The following is a 15,460-nucleotide window of genomic DNA, read 5'->3' as shown; positions in this document are numbered from 1 at the left end:
AAAAAAAGAGTAACGTGTGCGGACATCACATAGCATTGGTGACTCTGAGCTGACTGAGTATTGACCTGTATGGATTCACCTTTGTTAAGACTATGCACAAAAAGCACTCACTGCATCTCTCTCACAACTTAAAGTGTTTGTATGCATGTATTAACAAGCCCTGTGTGTGTTTTTGCTGGGATGTCAGGCTGTGTGGTGCAAAATTCAGAAACAACACATCTAATAATAACTGTTGTCTCCTCCGCTTGGTGCAGACCTCTGGAGTTAAGGATGATATCACTGACAGTGGGAGCAGTAATAAACAGTTGATGCTTGTAAGAGATATAATGCTCAAGTTATGTAGCAGAACCTGAACAGTGCGTGTTCTTTATTTGTGTACCTCGAATGTGCTTTTTAATTTTGGTCTGGATTTGCTGTAAGATGGAGGCTCTTTACTTGTTCCCTTTGTGATTTTTTTTTTATTTTTTTATATATATATATATATATATATATATATATATATATATATATATATATATATATATATATATATATATATATATATATATATATGAATATATGATGAGCCCCAGTGCGTTTATGTTTCATGTTGTTGATGTTCCATAATTTAAGGTTATAGAGTATAAAAGGTACTGATTATTAGATTATCCTTGGCTAAATGTTTTTCTGCATCTGAATAACTCATCTAGGCCTTTTTTTTTTTTTAGCTCTGTGACAGCTAACATCTGTTTTTATTAATGTTATTAGTCACAGCCAGTCTAAATGGCACTCTGCACAAGAAGAGGATCACTCAGAGACTGCTGTTTTCATCGAGCCGCCGGAAGGAGCTGTCACTCGAGTAGGGCTCCACTAATGTCCTCTACTAGCTCATTTGTCATCTTAATAACTGTAATAATAAAGACATATGAGCTGAATGTTTTCTGTAACCTTGTCTCCCTTGTCTTGCAGACTCGAAGAGGTGGCCCGGGTTTGGTGCGGATGCTCCGAGTGGCCTTCTGCTCCCGCCAGCGTACCCCTCTGCTGTTCAGCCTCTATCTGCTCACTGTGCACGTCCTGCTGCTGATGTGTCTGGGCGGATATCTCTGAAACCAGCTCCCTTTGACAAAACCTGACAGATAAGAGAAAGAGATGGAGAGAAGAGGGCAAAGAAAATGGATATTTGACACAGACCCAACCCAAGCCATCAATATGTTTTATATTGTCACATGTAATAAATTGTAGATGGGTGTGAAGGATGTTCTACGCACACACATTGCACTTTACAGGACTTAATCTTTTTGCCAAAGTATGTAGATTTAAACAGGAAGTTGTTAATGATTTTCACTATGTTGCTCTGGCATGACATTGTTGAGTTTATCAAAACCCAAGCAGAGAGGTCATAAAGGGACATGGTGTAATTATTCTATAATTAGATTCATATTCATGTACTTTTGATTCATAATCAAGTACTTTGGTAGATGGCGTTCTTCACTTGCCTTTAGATTTGGGTATTAAAGGGTCACCTTACATTAAAAGTACACTAGTTTAGACGAGATTATCACTCATGTCTGTCCGTTAAATATAACACCACAGCCAGCAGATGGTTATCTTAGCATCAAGGCTGGAAACGGTAACAAAATCCACCGAAAAGCCCTTTATAAAGCTCAGTACTCAACAACTTATATTTCTTTTGTTTTAATTTGCACAGAAAACCAAGTAAAATAGCCATCATATGGGGTATGTGCCGGCGGTGTTGCACAGTATTCTGCGACTGGACTTTATATTGGCTGAGCACGAAACTCTAGGAAGTTACTTGTGGCGGCCAAAAATAGTCCGGTTCGGTTCTAACAAAAATGAATCATGTGTTATTTCATGAGCTTTTGCTGTACTTGTGAGGTGGATAGTGTTGCAAGTGTAGTTTCTCTGTTTTTAGTCTTCTGTGTTACAGTTAAGCTAACTGGCTCATTTCCAGCCTTTGTGCTAAGCTAAAAGGTTACTAGCTGTAGCCTTGTGTTTAACAGACAAATATGAGTGTGGTATCAATTATTTAATCTAACCCTCGCACACAAAGTGAGTAAGCGTATTTTTCAAAATGATGAACCATTCTTCTAGGATGGCTTGAGGTTCAGGGCATGCTGTTATAGTCCAGTCTTCCTCTTCTACTCATTTCATGCACAAAAACGGAGCACAGTGCAATTTCTATTGTTACACATTCCTAATGGGTGTTTTCCTTTCCTTTTTATTTCCCTCTTATATAAATAACACTTTAAAAAAGGGAGCAGTATATTGATATTTGTATACATATCAGCTGGATGTGGGTTTTCCCTCTTACATATTCCAATGAGATTCCCTGTCCATGCTTCTGTTGCACTGTTAAATGTCAAATGATATTGCCATTCAGGTGCAATGTTTTACCACAGTGTGGATTCATTCCAGAGGAGAAAGACTGCTTTGTTTTTTAACGATTTCCATCCAATTATATACTACTCTGATGTAGCATAATTTATTTTCCAACAGTTGAAACATTTGTCCACTACCTACGTGTCTATTGACATGACCCTCTTCCCTGATTGTTTTAATTGCTTACATTTGGTGAAATGGTGGCTCTGTACTCATCTCCTTATCATATTCATATTCTTGCTCACATCTTTCACACTGAAATATACTTTACTGTAAATAATTGTTAAAAAGGGCTGTATAGAAAAATAATGTGTAATAAAAGTGTTGGTGGTTTAGATCAGGGACCGATGTTGTCAAGCATTAATTATTACATTACACTTTTGTTAACCTTTTATTTGGGCTCAGTTTATTTTGATTTCAACAAATGAAAACATTTTTTCCCCTTTTATTTGTGAAGTAATTACCAATAAATGGGTTTTCGTTAATCAATGATTTTGCCGTTTCAGTAAAAATGTACTAATGGAAAGACCTGGTCGTGTAATCCGTCATGCTTGTTATGTTGAGAGCTCTTGGTCATCAGAACTTGTGAAAGTTAATGAGTGAAGTCATGATATACTGTGACCTTTTGAAATGCACACAATTAAACGCTGGTCCTAAAAAAACTAGAATCCTTCTCTACATGGGATATAAACACAGTGTTTTTGCTGACACACTTACAGTACATTGCTACCACATTCAATGCTTTGAATAAAAGGATTTTATTTTCATGTGGAAGTGATGTATGTCTGGAAGCTGTCTTGCTTGGTCTAGATTCAACTTAGACCGTATATCTTATTAAGTATTCACACAGAGACTTATGTATAGCTTATAGCACAGAATAAAGACTAAACATTGAAGTTGTGTCCGTCTGCACTGATGTCATTCAGTGAATTACTGAACATGGAAGTTAACTTCAGATGTAGGTTTAATGAGTAAATTAAATGGAGTTAGTTAGTCATGAGAAACAGTATCTTTTTTTTAATGCAGGATGTGAAATTTTAGGCTACTTCATTTAAATAATGTACCTAATTTGATAGAACAAGGTTTCGTTAATATTTTTAGTTGCTTATTTGTCCAAAATGATTTGACAGATATGAACCTTGACAAGCGAAGCAAACCACTGTAGGCCATTGTTTTTAAGCTGTGTGAGTCTGCCCCCAAGTGTTGTAACTGCACTACAACTGGCTAAATCACAGCTGTAGCATACTCTGCGTTCAAGTTCTTTTTTTAAATAAGTAACTATAACTACAATTGATAGCCCATAATTGTCAAGTCGAGCAGCTAATTAAAGTAGCCTAGCTCCTGAATGCTAAAACTTTCAGTTTGCTCTTATGACTGCTTTGTATGGTCGTTCATCTTCGTATTTCCGTGGGCACTTGAATGCAGCATTTCTTTATTTTTTAATTTCTTTACAAAAATTAAAGAAACATATAAAATAATTTTACTACTGCAACATCAACGCCGTTTACGTGTTTGTCACTTATAAGTGATCTAATTATACATAGAGACGACGTTTGTTTTATTATTTACATCAACGCGCTTTCACGTTAACTAGATCCGCGTTCACGCGTCGCCCATCAAACTGTTACTACCTGGTAACAACTTCTGTGAAGACCTTCAAGAGCACTTTGTTGCAGTGATATCCTCCTTAAACGCGGACATATTGCGCTGACTGCTGCAAGGTATTGTTTTTTTCCTTAGTGTAACTCACTAACATGCTTAAATGTATGTGTTTTTATTTTATTCCCTCTTTCAGCTTCATTAAGGAAGTAGATCTAGTCAGACGTAGTCTAAACTATTGTAACCTACTGTATTAGCAAATATTTTCTCTAAATTAGCAATTGCTTTAGCAAGACTGACGTTTATAAACGGAACAGTCATGGATGACTTAAAAAGTGCTAAAGTAGATAGATTAAGATGGGTAAGGTCAATATGTCCCTGCGCAATGATTACTACAATTACTTGCCTAAAACTATCTATGACAGATATGATAAAATTATAGTAAAACTTAAATAGTGACAATCAGTAATCTAGCATCATTAGAGACTATATTTTATTCCACCCTCAGGAAATAAATAATGTTATTTTAAGTGTTACAGATGATTTTAAGGTCTCCAGTAATTAATTACTTCACAATTTGTTATATAATTATTGTTATCATACAGTTACTGAAGTATTTTAGTGTCTCTTTACTGCATGAAGTCCTGAAGTGTGTTTCATTATGGGGAAATGAAGCTTCATGTTGAAAATAACTTAACTTCCTTTTTGGGACTTCAGCAAATGGTGGTCAGAGCTTGTGGTTCTACATGAGCTTATTTAGTCATAAGAACGCGAATAAGTTCCAGACTGTGAATGTATAGATATATATCATAAGAGTTTTGAAAATGTCCATTTGTAAGCACATGAATAGGTCATTAATCAGACTTGTATGCTATCGTTAGTGTGGCTCATAGTGCTTTACTTCCTTTAGATGTGGAAGTCAGTCGTGGGCCACAATGTGAGCATGAAAGTGGCTGCAGAGGGGGATGACTGGGAGACAGACCCTGACTTTGAGGTACCGTATACTTCCTGGAGGGTGTGTTACTGTGGGGTAAGATGTATGTGGTGGTACAAACACTCCTTATTCAACCCTTTCTGACTTTGTGTTTCAGAATGACGTCTCAGAGCAGGAGCAGAGGTGGGGAGCAAAGACCATCGAGGGCTCAGGGCGTAAGGAGCACATCAGGTGAGAGATGCACAACCTGGTGTCTATAAATAAACGATTCTTTAGAAGATGTAGACAAATGCAGGCCTAAGACGGTGCTGCGTATAGCAACAGGAAGAGGAAGTTAGAGCAGAGCACAAGTCAGTAGAAAGTCTTTCCTAATATGGGTAATATATGTTGACACTTTGACAGTGAGATTTAAATTCATGTGCTTTCTCACATGCTGATTACAAATTCATGCAGTAGTGCCGAATGTAAGATTAGGACTAAAGATTGCTCACAGATTTAAGTACCACTTTCTAACAAGTCACGCTTTACAAAATTCCTTCAGCAGGTGTTATTCAGGTAGAAACTTTTGACCACTTACCACCAAACCTGCAGAGTATCTGTACCAAAATCTATTTATAAACCTAACAACTTATTCATTTTTTGCTGCATTTCATCTCCTCTCTCTTTCCTGCCTCTCTTCACTGTCACTGTCAATAAAGCAGAAATGCCACACAAAAAAATCAGCAGACATCTATTAATAGGTTTCCAACATTTACAACTTCTTATTACCAAACAGAAAGGATAAACACCAGCAGAGGTTTTTCACACAACTTGGTAACCACAAAGTCGCTCTTATTAATGGTATATCAATAAAGCATAACATTTAACCGAGTTTAACTGATATGAATACTTATTTTGTTATTCTTTAACTCTAGCCAAGCTCCACTGTTCCATAAAAATATAAGAACAAATATACTGTGGCTAATGTATTTTTAAAATAGTCCGATTATTAAAAAAAGAATTTAGTGAGTTTAGTCACATATTCCATCAGCACAGATGGTGGATAAGAGGTAAGAAAACAGATAAAGAACTCTTTAAATGAAATAAATAAAAAAAGCAAACAAACACTGAAATAGATTTAAATTTTATTTTGGCCTGTTATCAACAATAGAGACAAAACAAGACACTAAATATAAAGACATTAGAAATATGACAATGAAACTGGGGAGATTACATAAGTGGTTCTCACACTTTTTCACGTCAAGGAAATTAGATCACAGACCCCAATTAGATAAGATTTTGTCCCTGGATCGACCATCTGAAAGGATATGGGGTTTTAGATGTTTTATTACAGAAAATATATGAAACTCATGACCAAAATAGTCATACATTCTCTCATTGTGTTACTAATGGATGGAATTATAGTGAAAATAAATGATTCCCCTTTTTTCTGGGGACCTCCTGGAACCCCCTGGGGGTCTTCGGACCCCACTTTGAGAACCACTGGTATACATTATAAAACCTTAAAAGTGAATTATGGAAATGTTTAGGGCAACAATATAAACTATAGGCATACAGGTATATATATGTATGACTAATAAATATGTTTATAATGTATAATGTTTATTATATATAATATAATAATACAAACAATATACATAATAATATATTACATAATAGCAGTGTTATATACATATTATAATGCAATATAAAGTACAGTAGTGTTTGATATGTTATTCCTTTTTATACTACTACTTCTATTGTAATAATAATACTGGTAACATAATGTAATTAAGTTGTATTGTTGTAAGCTGCTTGTTGATGCTCAGTATATGATATCTTAAATTAAATATATATACTATATCTATATATACACAATGAAAGAGAAATAGAAAATATTGCAAATTACAAGAGAATGGCCCAACATTTTAATTTAAGTGCTGTTACTATGTTATGACAAGCAATGTAAAAATCTTTACAAATAATGACTATTAAGTTATTCCCCTAAATACGTATTGACAATTTGAATAGTTAGTCAGTCACAGAGTAATTTATCACATAAATTGAGAATAATTAGATTTTAGAATTATTAAATGATCAGTAAAATGAAAAAAAAAAAGATTTCTTCTGCCTTTTAATGTTGTGTTTATCACTTTTATTTTATTTCTGTGTCTTTATTTAAATTTTTATTTCAGAATTGCCTCCACATTTGTTTGACTTCTCTTTTATATAATTTTTTATTGCATTTGTTTCCAGTTGCTTTTATAGATTAAATGTCTGTAAAGCACTTAGAAAGTGCCTTGTGTATGAATTGTGCTGCATACCTGCATTTGCCTAGTATGATACTGTTTGGTGTTACTGATAAATAGTTTGTAATTGCAAATATTACTCTTAATTGTGTGTACTGGTGTGGATCTCAGTGTGTTTGACCCCTGTATGACCTGCCAGTGTTGCAGAGCTCAGGAACAAGGTGACTGCGGAGCACGAGCAGGTGAAGCAGAAGGATCAGACTCCCAAAGCGTCATACGGATACGGAGGGAAGTTTGGGGTGGAGAAAGACCGAATGGACAAGGTTGCCAGATTAAACCTATGTCGTCATTTACTCTGCATCCACTGCTTAAATAAACTGTATGCTGACTCTGTTCATTCATGTATATGCGCCGTCCAGGTGGCTTTGGGGAACGACTACGTGGCACAAGTTGAGCAGCACTCTTCCCAGAAAGATGCGGCGCAAGGGTTTGGGGGGAAATTTGGTGTTCAGAAAGACCGCGTCGACAAGGTGAGAAGAAGAGAGTCCCCCCTCCTCTCAAATATTTGTTCTGATTGTTATTGCTTCAGTTTGGATGTTTCCCTTTCACTGGATGATGTCTGTGCAGAGTTTAACACTAGAAGACAGTTTTCACTTCACACATCTGCTGAAAGGGGAATGTTTCTTAAATCTGAGTTTAAGATGTGTAACTACAAGCATGATCAGAGCTAGTTCGGGAGCTAGTCGCGGTCCAGTATGCAACTTGAAATTTGGAGATTTTGAGATAAATAAGAGAAAACTAGAGTAGAACTAGACACATAAATATTCAAAGCAGAGTACTTTTAAATTTATTGAACACTTTTGGGATGGATTTTTAAAGCATTATATGAACCTCTGTGTTGTCTATGCAGTCAGCCATGGGCTTTGAATACAAAGGAGAGGTGCAGCAACATGCATCTCAGAGAGGTAAGTCATCTGTCTACCTTCAAAGAAGCCATCTCTCTTACAGTACCTTTTTTTTGTTTCAGAAGGTGATACCTCACAGAAAGGTCTCATCCACAATTGTGCATACAATCCATATGTTTTTAGATTACTCAAAGGGATTTGGAGGAAAGTACGGGGTGGAAAAGGAAAAAGTGGACAAGGCTGCTTTGGGGTACGACTATAAAGGCCAGACAGAGAAGCACCAGTCACAAAAAGGTGAGTTTAAGTTGCAGCAATTGTCAGTTTGGACACTGGGGGTTTTACATTTGCATTAATTTGCATCTTATTTTCACCAGACTACGCTAAGGGATTTGGAGGAAAGTACGGGGTGGAGAAAGAGAAGGTGGACAAAGCTGCATTGGGGTATGACTATAAAGGAGAAACAGAGAAGCACCAGTCACAGAAAGGTGAGTTCGAGTTGCCGCATTTGTTAGCTTTGACACCTTTTGAGCCTGGCGTCGGATTTCTTTATCCTCCGCTCTTATTCATTTCACATTCAGATTACTCAAAGGGATTCGGAGGGAAGTTTGGTGTCGAGAAGGAGAAAGTGGACAAAGCTGCCTTGGGCTATGATTACAAGGGTGAGACGGAGAAACATCAGTCACAAAAAGGTAAGGAAACACTCACGTGTATATTTCAGAGGATTAAAGTAGAAGTACATCAGACTGATCAGATTTATCTCTGTTTAGATTATTCAGCAGGTTTTGGAGGTCGTTATGGAGTACAGGCAGACCGCATGGATAAGGTTAGTAATACAGCTACAACTATTCATTATTTTTTTATTAGTCTGCAGGTTATTTATCTGCTTAATTGATTATTTAATTTTGAGTTTATTCTGTAAAATGTAATGAAATGGTTCAAAATCCCCATCAAAATTTCTCATTGCTGGATTTTAATTTTAATGCGTTTCATATCAAATCAAATAAGCCTTTTGGTGTGAATGTTGATGATTATTTCCAAAGCTAAGTTAGATATTATTGGCTTCAGTTTTGATTTTTATTTGTAATGCCGATTCCAGCCTCTTTAAGTAACCTGTAACTTTTGAGCATTAAACTCAAGCTATAACTTATTGTTGAGTCCAAGTAGAGTGTGGCTTACATCTGGTAGTAGTGCTGAACCTTTGTTTTGCCCAATATAGGACCAACTTAGGGCTAACTGTGGTATTATAATTGGCTGAAATAAAGCATACAGGTTCCCGCTTTGGTAACCAGAGCCCACACTTGGACCATTATTCTCTTATTATTATATATTATAATTATTGCCATATAGATCTATACCAATCTTTACATTTGAGAAGCTAGAACCAACAATAGAGTTATTATCAAAATTGTTCATTTTAACAAATCATTCCTGCACAAGTCAGTATTGAAAAATAAAAAAGGGTGAATGATAATGATAATCTTCTTTTCGGTTGATCTCTTTTAGAGTGCAGCTGGCTTCTCAGACGTGGACTCCCCTACCTCTGCTTATCAAAAGACACAACCAGTAGAGGCCTGTAAGTTCAGTCAACATAATCAACCCTACTATGCCATCTTTCTGGTGAACAATTAAAGCCACCAGTGCTAAGGAGTTCCCCATGTTCAAATTATTAGAAACAGGGAACAGGTCATGGCTAATGCACTGTATTCATAATTATTATTTTTTTTATTATGCAGCAACTGCAGGCGCAGGAAAACTGAAAGCACGTTTTGAGAACATGGCCAAGGCTTCAGACGAAGACAGCAGGAAGAAAGCAGAAGAAGAGAGAGCGAGGAGACAAGCCAGAGAGAGCAGAGAGCGAGAGGCAGCCAAACGCAGACAGGAGGTAACACATACACTGCACTGTAAACAAGTAAGGAGGTATAAATTAAGTTATGGTCAATATGCATGGTAATGATTTTGTGTTTTGGTTAGGAGCAGAGCAGGAGAGAGGAGGAAAGTCCTCCACCACCTGTTCCAGATGTGGATCCGGAGTACGACGTGCCTCCACTGGAAATCCACCAGCACATGCCAGAGATAGAAGAAATACCTGAGGCAGAACCAGAACCAGAACCAGAACCAGAACCAGAGCCAGAGCCACAGGTACTGACACTCATTCATACAAATATCAAATGTACCAAATCATAGAATATTGCATCTGTTGAAAGGAGGTTGGAAATATTCTATATTTGTTATTGTACCATCTCAAATTCCCTGTATATCTTTCATTCTTTCACATTTATGATTTCACATATTGAGTAGGTTTTAATAGTTTAAATTTTTTTTCTCTAAGTGTGTTTATTAAGTCGCTCAGCAACATTTTAATAGTTTTCTTCCAATATGTAATGAGGCAATTTGGCAAAATCAACCATAAATTGGGTCTCAAAAATATTGTTTAATTTGTTAAAAAGGGTCCTTAAACAACTGGGCACTGTCATATTTAGCAAATGTAAAAAAAAGTAAATACTGCATCTGTTAGGGACTATTTTCAGCTGTGGATTAATACTCATTTGAGGCTCCAGTGAGTATTTCTGGCAGCGTGATGGTAAATCCATCCATCCATCCATCCGTCGTCAACCGCTTATGGTAAATGTGAACTCAAAATACACAGGGAGACGAAAATTATGTATGTCCGTGCTCTGTTTACTACACAGGCAAAACATCAAAATATGAGCGTGTTATTCTGTATGAGAATACAAAATATTGGAAAGAAACATCAGCGTATACTAAGAAACCTCATAACATTTAACATTTTGTTTGCAAAACGGAGCAAGGACATAACTCAGTTTCCTGCTAGCTTTTTTGTTTGGACGATAGATAAAAAGATGTAACTAGGGACACAGGTTAAAAATCCCTTTTATCACGCAGCAGACGGAATATTTCATATTCAGTATTTGATTCAGATGGTCAGAAGAGTCTTTGAGGATACTGGAAAACTGTCACTTATCTGTGCAACTTGAATGTAATGCAATATATGAGAGGCACAAACTGGGGCTAGGTCTGATATCTGAAATCTCAGGTCATCTTCATGATTTGAGATCATAAAATCAAAGATATTCTGTCATGTTTCCAGGAGGAATACGAAAAGCCCCCGGCCTTGCCTCCACGCTTAGACGATTTCCTCGACCCAGATGCTCCCCCGCTACCTGAACGGTCAGCGTTTGAGGAGGAGGTTGAGGATGAAGGACAGTACGAAGATCTTGCTGAACCGCCTCCTCCACCGCTGACAGGTCTGTGTCTGCCATCAGATGAATGCCAAACCTTTCATAGATGAAGTACTGATTTATGTTTTCTTTTACAGCTGTGGACAATGACTATGAAGACCTTACATGCGGCCAGCAGGCAGTAGCAATTTATGACTATGAAGGAGGTGTGACACTTTGTTAAATCTTCATTTTCCAACATTTAATAATCATCACTCAATATGTGTGAGGACAAATCATTTCGTTTCCTTCTTCACACAGAGGCTGATGATGAGATCTCCTTCAACCCGGATGACATCATCACCAACATAGAGATGATTGACGAGGGCTGGTGGAAGGGACAGTGTAACGGACGCATCGGCCTATTCCCGGCCAGTTACGTTCAGCTGATGCAGTGAGCGACACGCTCAGGAAGTTTTTGCACGAGCTTCACTTTTGCACAATCTCAGGTTGTTCAACAGAAGAAATTTTGTATTTATGGAATAAATTTGTGCCAAAATGGCTTCTGATCAGCTGATTTCTATACTTTTGCTGTGTACTATTATTGGTAATGAGTATCTGTAAGACGACCAAACCCATATTACTGATGAGTTGAATCTTGTATTGGCAATTAACTGATTGAAGTCAATAAAATATTCTACAGGCAAGCTTCTCTGTGTTATTAGTTTATATCTCATCACTACTTACAGTAACATTACGTCCATTGTCATTGTATCACTGATCATCTTTCACTGGAATTGTATCATATTGGGATCATGTCTGTTCTCATTCGACAGAATTCTGCTCAAAAATGAGTTATTTGAAGCAAAGTGTGGTTAAAGTTATTGTTTTAGTGAAAAGTTTTATTTACTGTTGATTCATTTTTGATTTTGCATGCATCTTCTATATCATGGTATATGCAGCGATATCGTAGAGAGAGAACACGACACGAGGGGAGAAAAATGGGGAATGACATGCAACAAATGTCCCAAGTCTGTATCAAACTTGAGACATTGCAAGCCATGGTCAGAATTTCAACCCCTAAGCCACAAGGATGCCCCAATAATATTGATTTTGACCCAGTCTTAAGTGGCATAAGACAAAAAAAATATAGGAAACAACAAGCCATATCTGTAAATTATTATTTTTCCTGTGTATGGAAATACAGTCTTACTTTCTTAAAACATCTCTAAACTTTGTCCCCACATGAAAATGAAGCTGCTGAACAACATTTTCTTCCAGTGAATTACCTTACATCAACAGGCTCCAGGGGCCACAACCATGAATCTTGTAATCCACTGAACAGAATGACATTCAATAGCAGATATTCCATCATGGCATCATGTATAAACAGGAATACATGAAATGATCCTGTGTTTCTGAAAAAGCAGTCAAAAGTCTTCAAGGCAAAGCAAAAGTGTTTCCTCTGGTTCACCAGGAGATACCCTTCTTCTTCTTTCCCTGGCCACTTTTCTTTGCCATCCGTTTGCCTTTCAGTTTCTTGGCCTGCCGCTGATTCATCCATGCAGGGTACTGACCATTCTCATCCAACTGAGTTTTCTTGCTGCGCTTGCTGTCCATGTCCATCTTCCCATCTGTAACACAAAAGACACAGATTGATAAATAAGAAACATTTTGTGTGTGTAACATAAAGAAGTGTAATATTTAGTCATTTTCATGTTGCCACTTATTGTCAGATGGAAGTAACACAGTCCTGATGACATGCTGTGTGAATGAGGTACATAATTGGGAGCTTCTCAAGCAACCCACAATAATACTAAAATCAGCCCAATCTGGCATTCTGTGCCTAAAATACAAATCTAGATAAACCAGTTTTAAATTAAAATAGAACTTGTAATAAAAAGCTGTTCATGCCCTGTGGGCCATGTTGTGCTCAATCTCTCACTTACCGTCACCGTCTCCCTCCACCATTTCCACATCTGTCTGCTTCTTGATCTTGTCAGCTGTCACCACAGTGGCAATCTCCTGCACATCAGCCATGACAGCTTCTCCTTTTTTATCCAGACTCAGGGCTTGTTTCAGACGGGCCAGCTCCTTGGGAGCATTTTTCTTTCTCTTCTCTGCACGCATCTTCCGCTTCCATTTGCTCCGGAGACTTTTTGCCATTTTGAAGGTGATCTGAAAAGAAAAAAAAACAAAACACACCAGTCAAACTAACTGGCTCTCAAATTCAAATCCAATAATTTCTCTAGACAATAAGCAGTTCTTTAGGACCCCACACTTCACAAAATAAATTCCACTAGGATAGATTAGATGCCAAAACCAAGAGCACTTATTAACTGGAGGCCAAACACTTAACCAGTATGATTTATCTTCAGGACAGCTTCATTTAAACTATTTTCCACATCCCGCCCTTTGTTTTTAATGATGACACCAAGTACTGTACTGCTAAAGGATGAGAAATACCCACAGAAACAGTCTACATTTCATTTAATCTTCTTATTTACAATAACACATATTATTCAACATTCCTGTAAATTTCTATTTAGTCAGGCTCACAGTAGTCCAAGTTTGATACATTACGGGTTTTTTTGTTTCTTGAGCACGATGGACAGGGCAATGAACATTACTTAACAATAACACCACAACACAACAAAATGATATACAATACAATAGACAGAACAGAACTGGAGAAATAAAATAAATAAAAAATACAAAAGATTAAAACAAAAGGAGCATTTACTCAGACGACACGTTGTATAACTTATTGTTATTATATGTTAGTTATAACATATACCGTTACCGTTGGTAGTTACATTACAGGACTAGATATTAGCACGCTACAGCCATTACAACAATTAGCTTTATGGCTAGTTCATACCTTAGCAAGCTAAAAGTAAACAGTTTGCTAGCTTGTTAGCTAACCAGTTGCTACTTTGGATCAAAGCACACACTTCAAACACAGCTAACCCCGCATGCTAAATGATTACAGAGAGTTAGCATTATTCCACATATGAACAGTAAGCTGTGACTTACAGAAAACTAGTTTAGCTGTTTTCTCCGTAGACAGGCAGGGACGCACACTGCGCTCCAGTCCGTGCACGTGTATACAGGTTGGAAAAAATGATGACGCGTATCGAAGAAGCAGCAACATGATTGGCTGCCAAGACCGTAACGTGTGGTTGGCTAGCGATCTCAAACCAGGAAGTTCGAGAGGAAATTGATGGTAAACAAGATGTTGCGGACAGGATAGTGTACAAATCAGTACTCTTAACATGTTTTATTTGGCATTCGGTTGTACGCTAAGCTTCTAAAAGTAAAGCAGGGTCTCTTTGCGTTGTAAAGTTTTATTCTCAAATAAAACTCAAAAATTTGACAGAAAGTGATGAGCAGCTGTTCCACCTGCTCAGTCTGCAGCCCTCCGCTCACTACTTCTTTAGCACAGACGTCCAGCATGTTGGACGCTGCCGCCGAGCAAATGATGGTCGATAAAGATTTCCAGGCAGCCTTTGAAACGTGCGAAAGAGGCCTGGAGATTCTCGCCAGCATGGACCAAGAGGACAACAGGTGAAAGTAGTGTGAATGCACCTTGCATCACTTGAATGCTCCCTGCAGCCTGAATGTGTCATGTCACTGTGTTTCTGTGTCTTGTCTCCTCAGATGTCGAGAATTTAAGGCCGGTTTCTGTATCTTAGGGATTCAAGCACAGGCTGAGTTAAATCAGTGGCATGGTGTCCTCTCCTGGGTGCTTCAACAGTATGAGCACCTGGAGAAAATACCAGCTAAAATAATGCAGATGTGGTAAGTAGACCTGCATTTAGTCGATTTCTTTATTTAACAGAAAATGAATTGGCAACAATTTAGATAATCAAGTGAAATGGTCTAACTCTCTTTTCTTCACCCAATTCTCTGGTTCCAACTTCGTAAATGTGAGCTTTGGCTGAAATATTTTTTTTCAGATTTTATAAAACTCTCAAGACAAAACAAGCTATTTGAAGACACTACCTTGGCCTCTGGGAAATTGTGATGGGTAACAATCTTCTGGTGTTTCATATATTTATGAATATAATCATTTTGTTGTAGCTCTGATTGTGAGGTATCTAAGGAATGCTCACATCACTGAATAACCAGGCCAGCAACAGGCAGGTAGATCTTTGGATTTGTTTTCCCTTTTCTTATTCTTGAATTTATTATTTTCTTTAAATAAGGAATACTATTTAATTGAAAATTAAAAAA

General features: G+C 37.3%; 4 protein-coding genes across 9 annotated transcripts in view; 3 read left to right on the top strand and 1 right to left on the bottom strand.

The window, feature by feature from the left end:
• Positions 1-3,275, top strand: part of golgb1 (golgin B1) — a 20,735-nt gene extending 17,460 nt beyond the window's left edge. For both annotated transcript variants that reach the window (XM_046071699.1, XM_046071698.1), the window contains exons 19-20: positions 748-838; positions 949-3,275. In XM_046071699.1, the coding sequence (XP_045927655.1) occupies positions 748-838; positions 949-1,086 (229 nt within the window). In that variant the 3' untranslated portion in view covers positions 1,087-3,275. The remainder of the gene's footprint in view (positions 1-747; positions 839-948) is intronic.
• Positions 3,276-3,979: 704 nt separating this feature from the next.
• On the top strand, positions 3,980-11,931 carry hcls1 (hematopoietic cell-specific Lyn substrate 1). Of its 5 annotated transcripts, XM_046071908.1 has the most exons (16): positions 3,980-4,100; positions 4,889-4,972; positions 5,070-5,143; positions 7,340-7,463; positions 7,560-7,670; positions 8,051-8,105; positions 8,229-8,339; positions 8,420-8,530; positions 8,624-8,734; positions 8,813-8,868; positions 9,549-9,618; positions 9,779-9,927; positions 10,017-10,184; positions 11,155-11,311; positions 11,383-11,451; positions 11,546-11,931. In XM_046071908.1, exons 2-16 carry the CDS (start codon positions 4,889-4,891, stop codon positions 11,680-11,682), a joined length of 1,587 nt encoding a protein of 528 aa, XP_045927864.1. In that variant the 5' UTR covers positions 3,980-4,100; the 3' UTR covers positions 11,683-11,931. The 5 variants fall into 5 exon arrangements, with proteins under 5 accessions (XP_045927864.1, XP_045927862.1, XP_045927861.1 ...); XM_046071906.1 differs by having other exon boundaries at positions 8,624-8,868; XM_046071905.1 differs by having other exon boundaries at positions 8,420-8,734.
• Positions 11,932-12,105: 174 nt separating this feature from the next.
• llph (LLP homolog, long-term synaptic facilitation factor) lies at positions 12,106-14,410 on the bottom strand. The gene is made up of 3 exons (XM_046071910.1): positions 14,261-14,410; positions 13,174-13,402; positions 12,106-12,858 (listed from the first exon to the last, which is right to left on the bottom strand). Exons 2-3 carry the CDS (start codon positions 13,388-13,390, stop codon positions 12,695-12,697), a joined length of 381 nt encoding a protein of 126 aa, XP_045927866.1. The 5' UTR covers positions 13,391-13,402; positions 14,261-14,410; the 3' UTR covers positions 12,106-12,694.
• LOC123984782 (peroxisome assembly protein 26-like) lies at positions 14,402-15,202 on the top strand. The gene is made up of 3 exons (XM_046071911.1): positions 14,402-14,791; positions 14,885-15,025; positions 15,184-15,202. Coding segments are annotated over exons 1-3 (324 nt in total). The 5' UTR covers positions 14,402-14,609; the 3' UTR covers positions 15,185-15,202.
• The last annotated feature ends 258 nt before the right edge of the window (positions 15,203-15,460 follow it).

The sequence above is a fragment of the Micropterus dolomieu genome, linkage group LG16 (genome assembly GCF_021292245.1).
Source record: "Micropterus dolomieu isolate WLL.071019.BEF.003 ecotype Adirondacks linkage group LG16, ASM2129224v1, whole genome shotgun sequence".
NCBI classification, from domain to species: domain Eukaryota; kingdom Metazoa; phylum Chordata; class Actinopteri; order Centrarchiformes; family Centrarchidae; genus Micropterus; species Micropterus dolomieu.
Note: the sequence above shows the minus strand (reverse complement) of the source record. Positions and strands in the feature narration are given on the sequence as shown.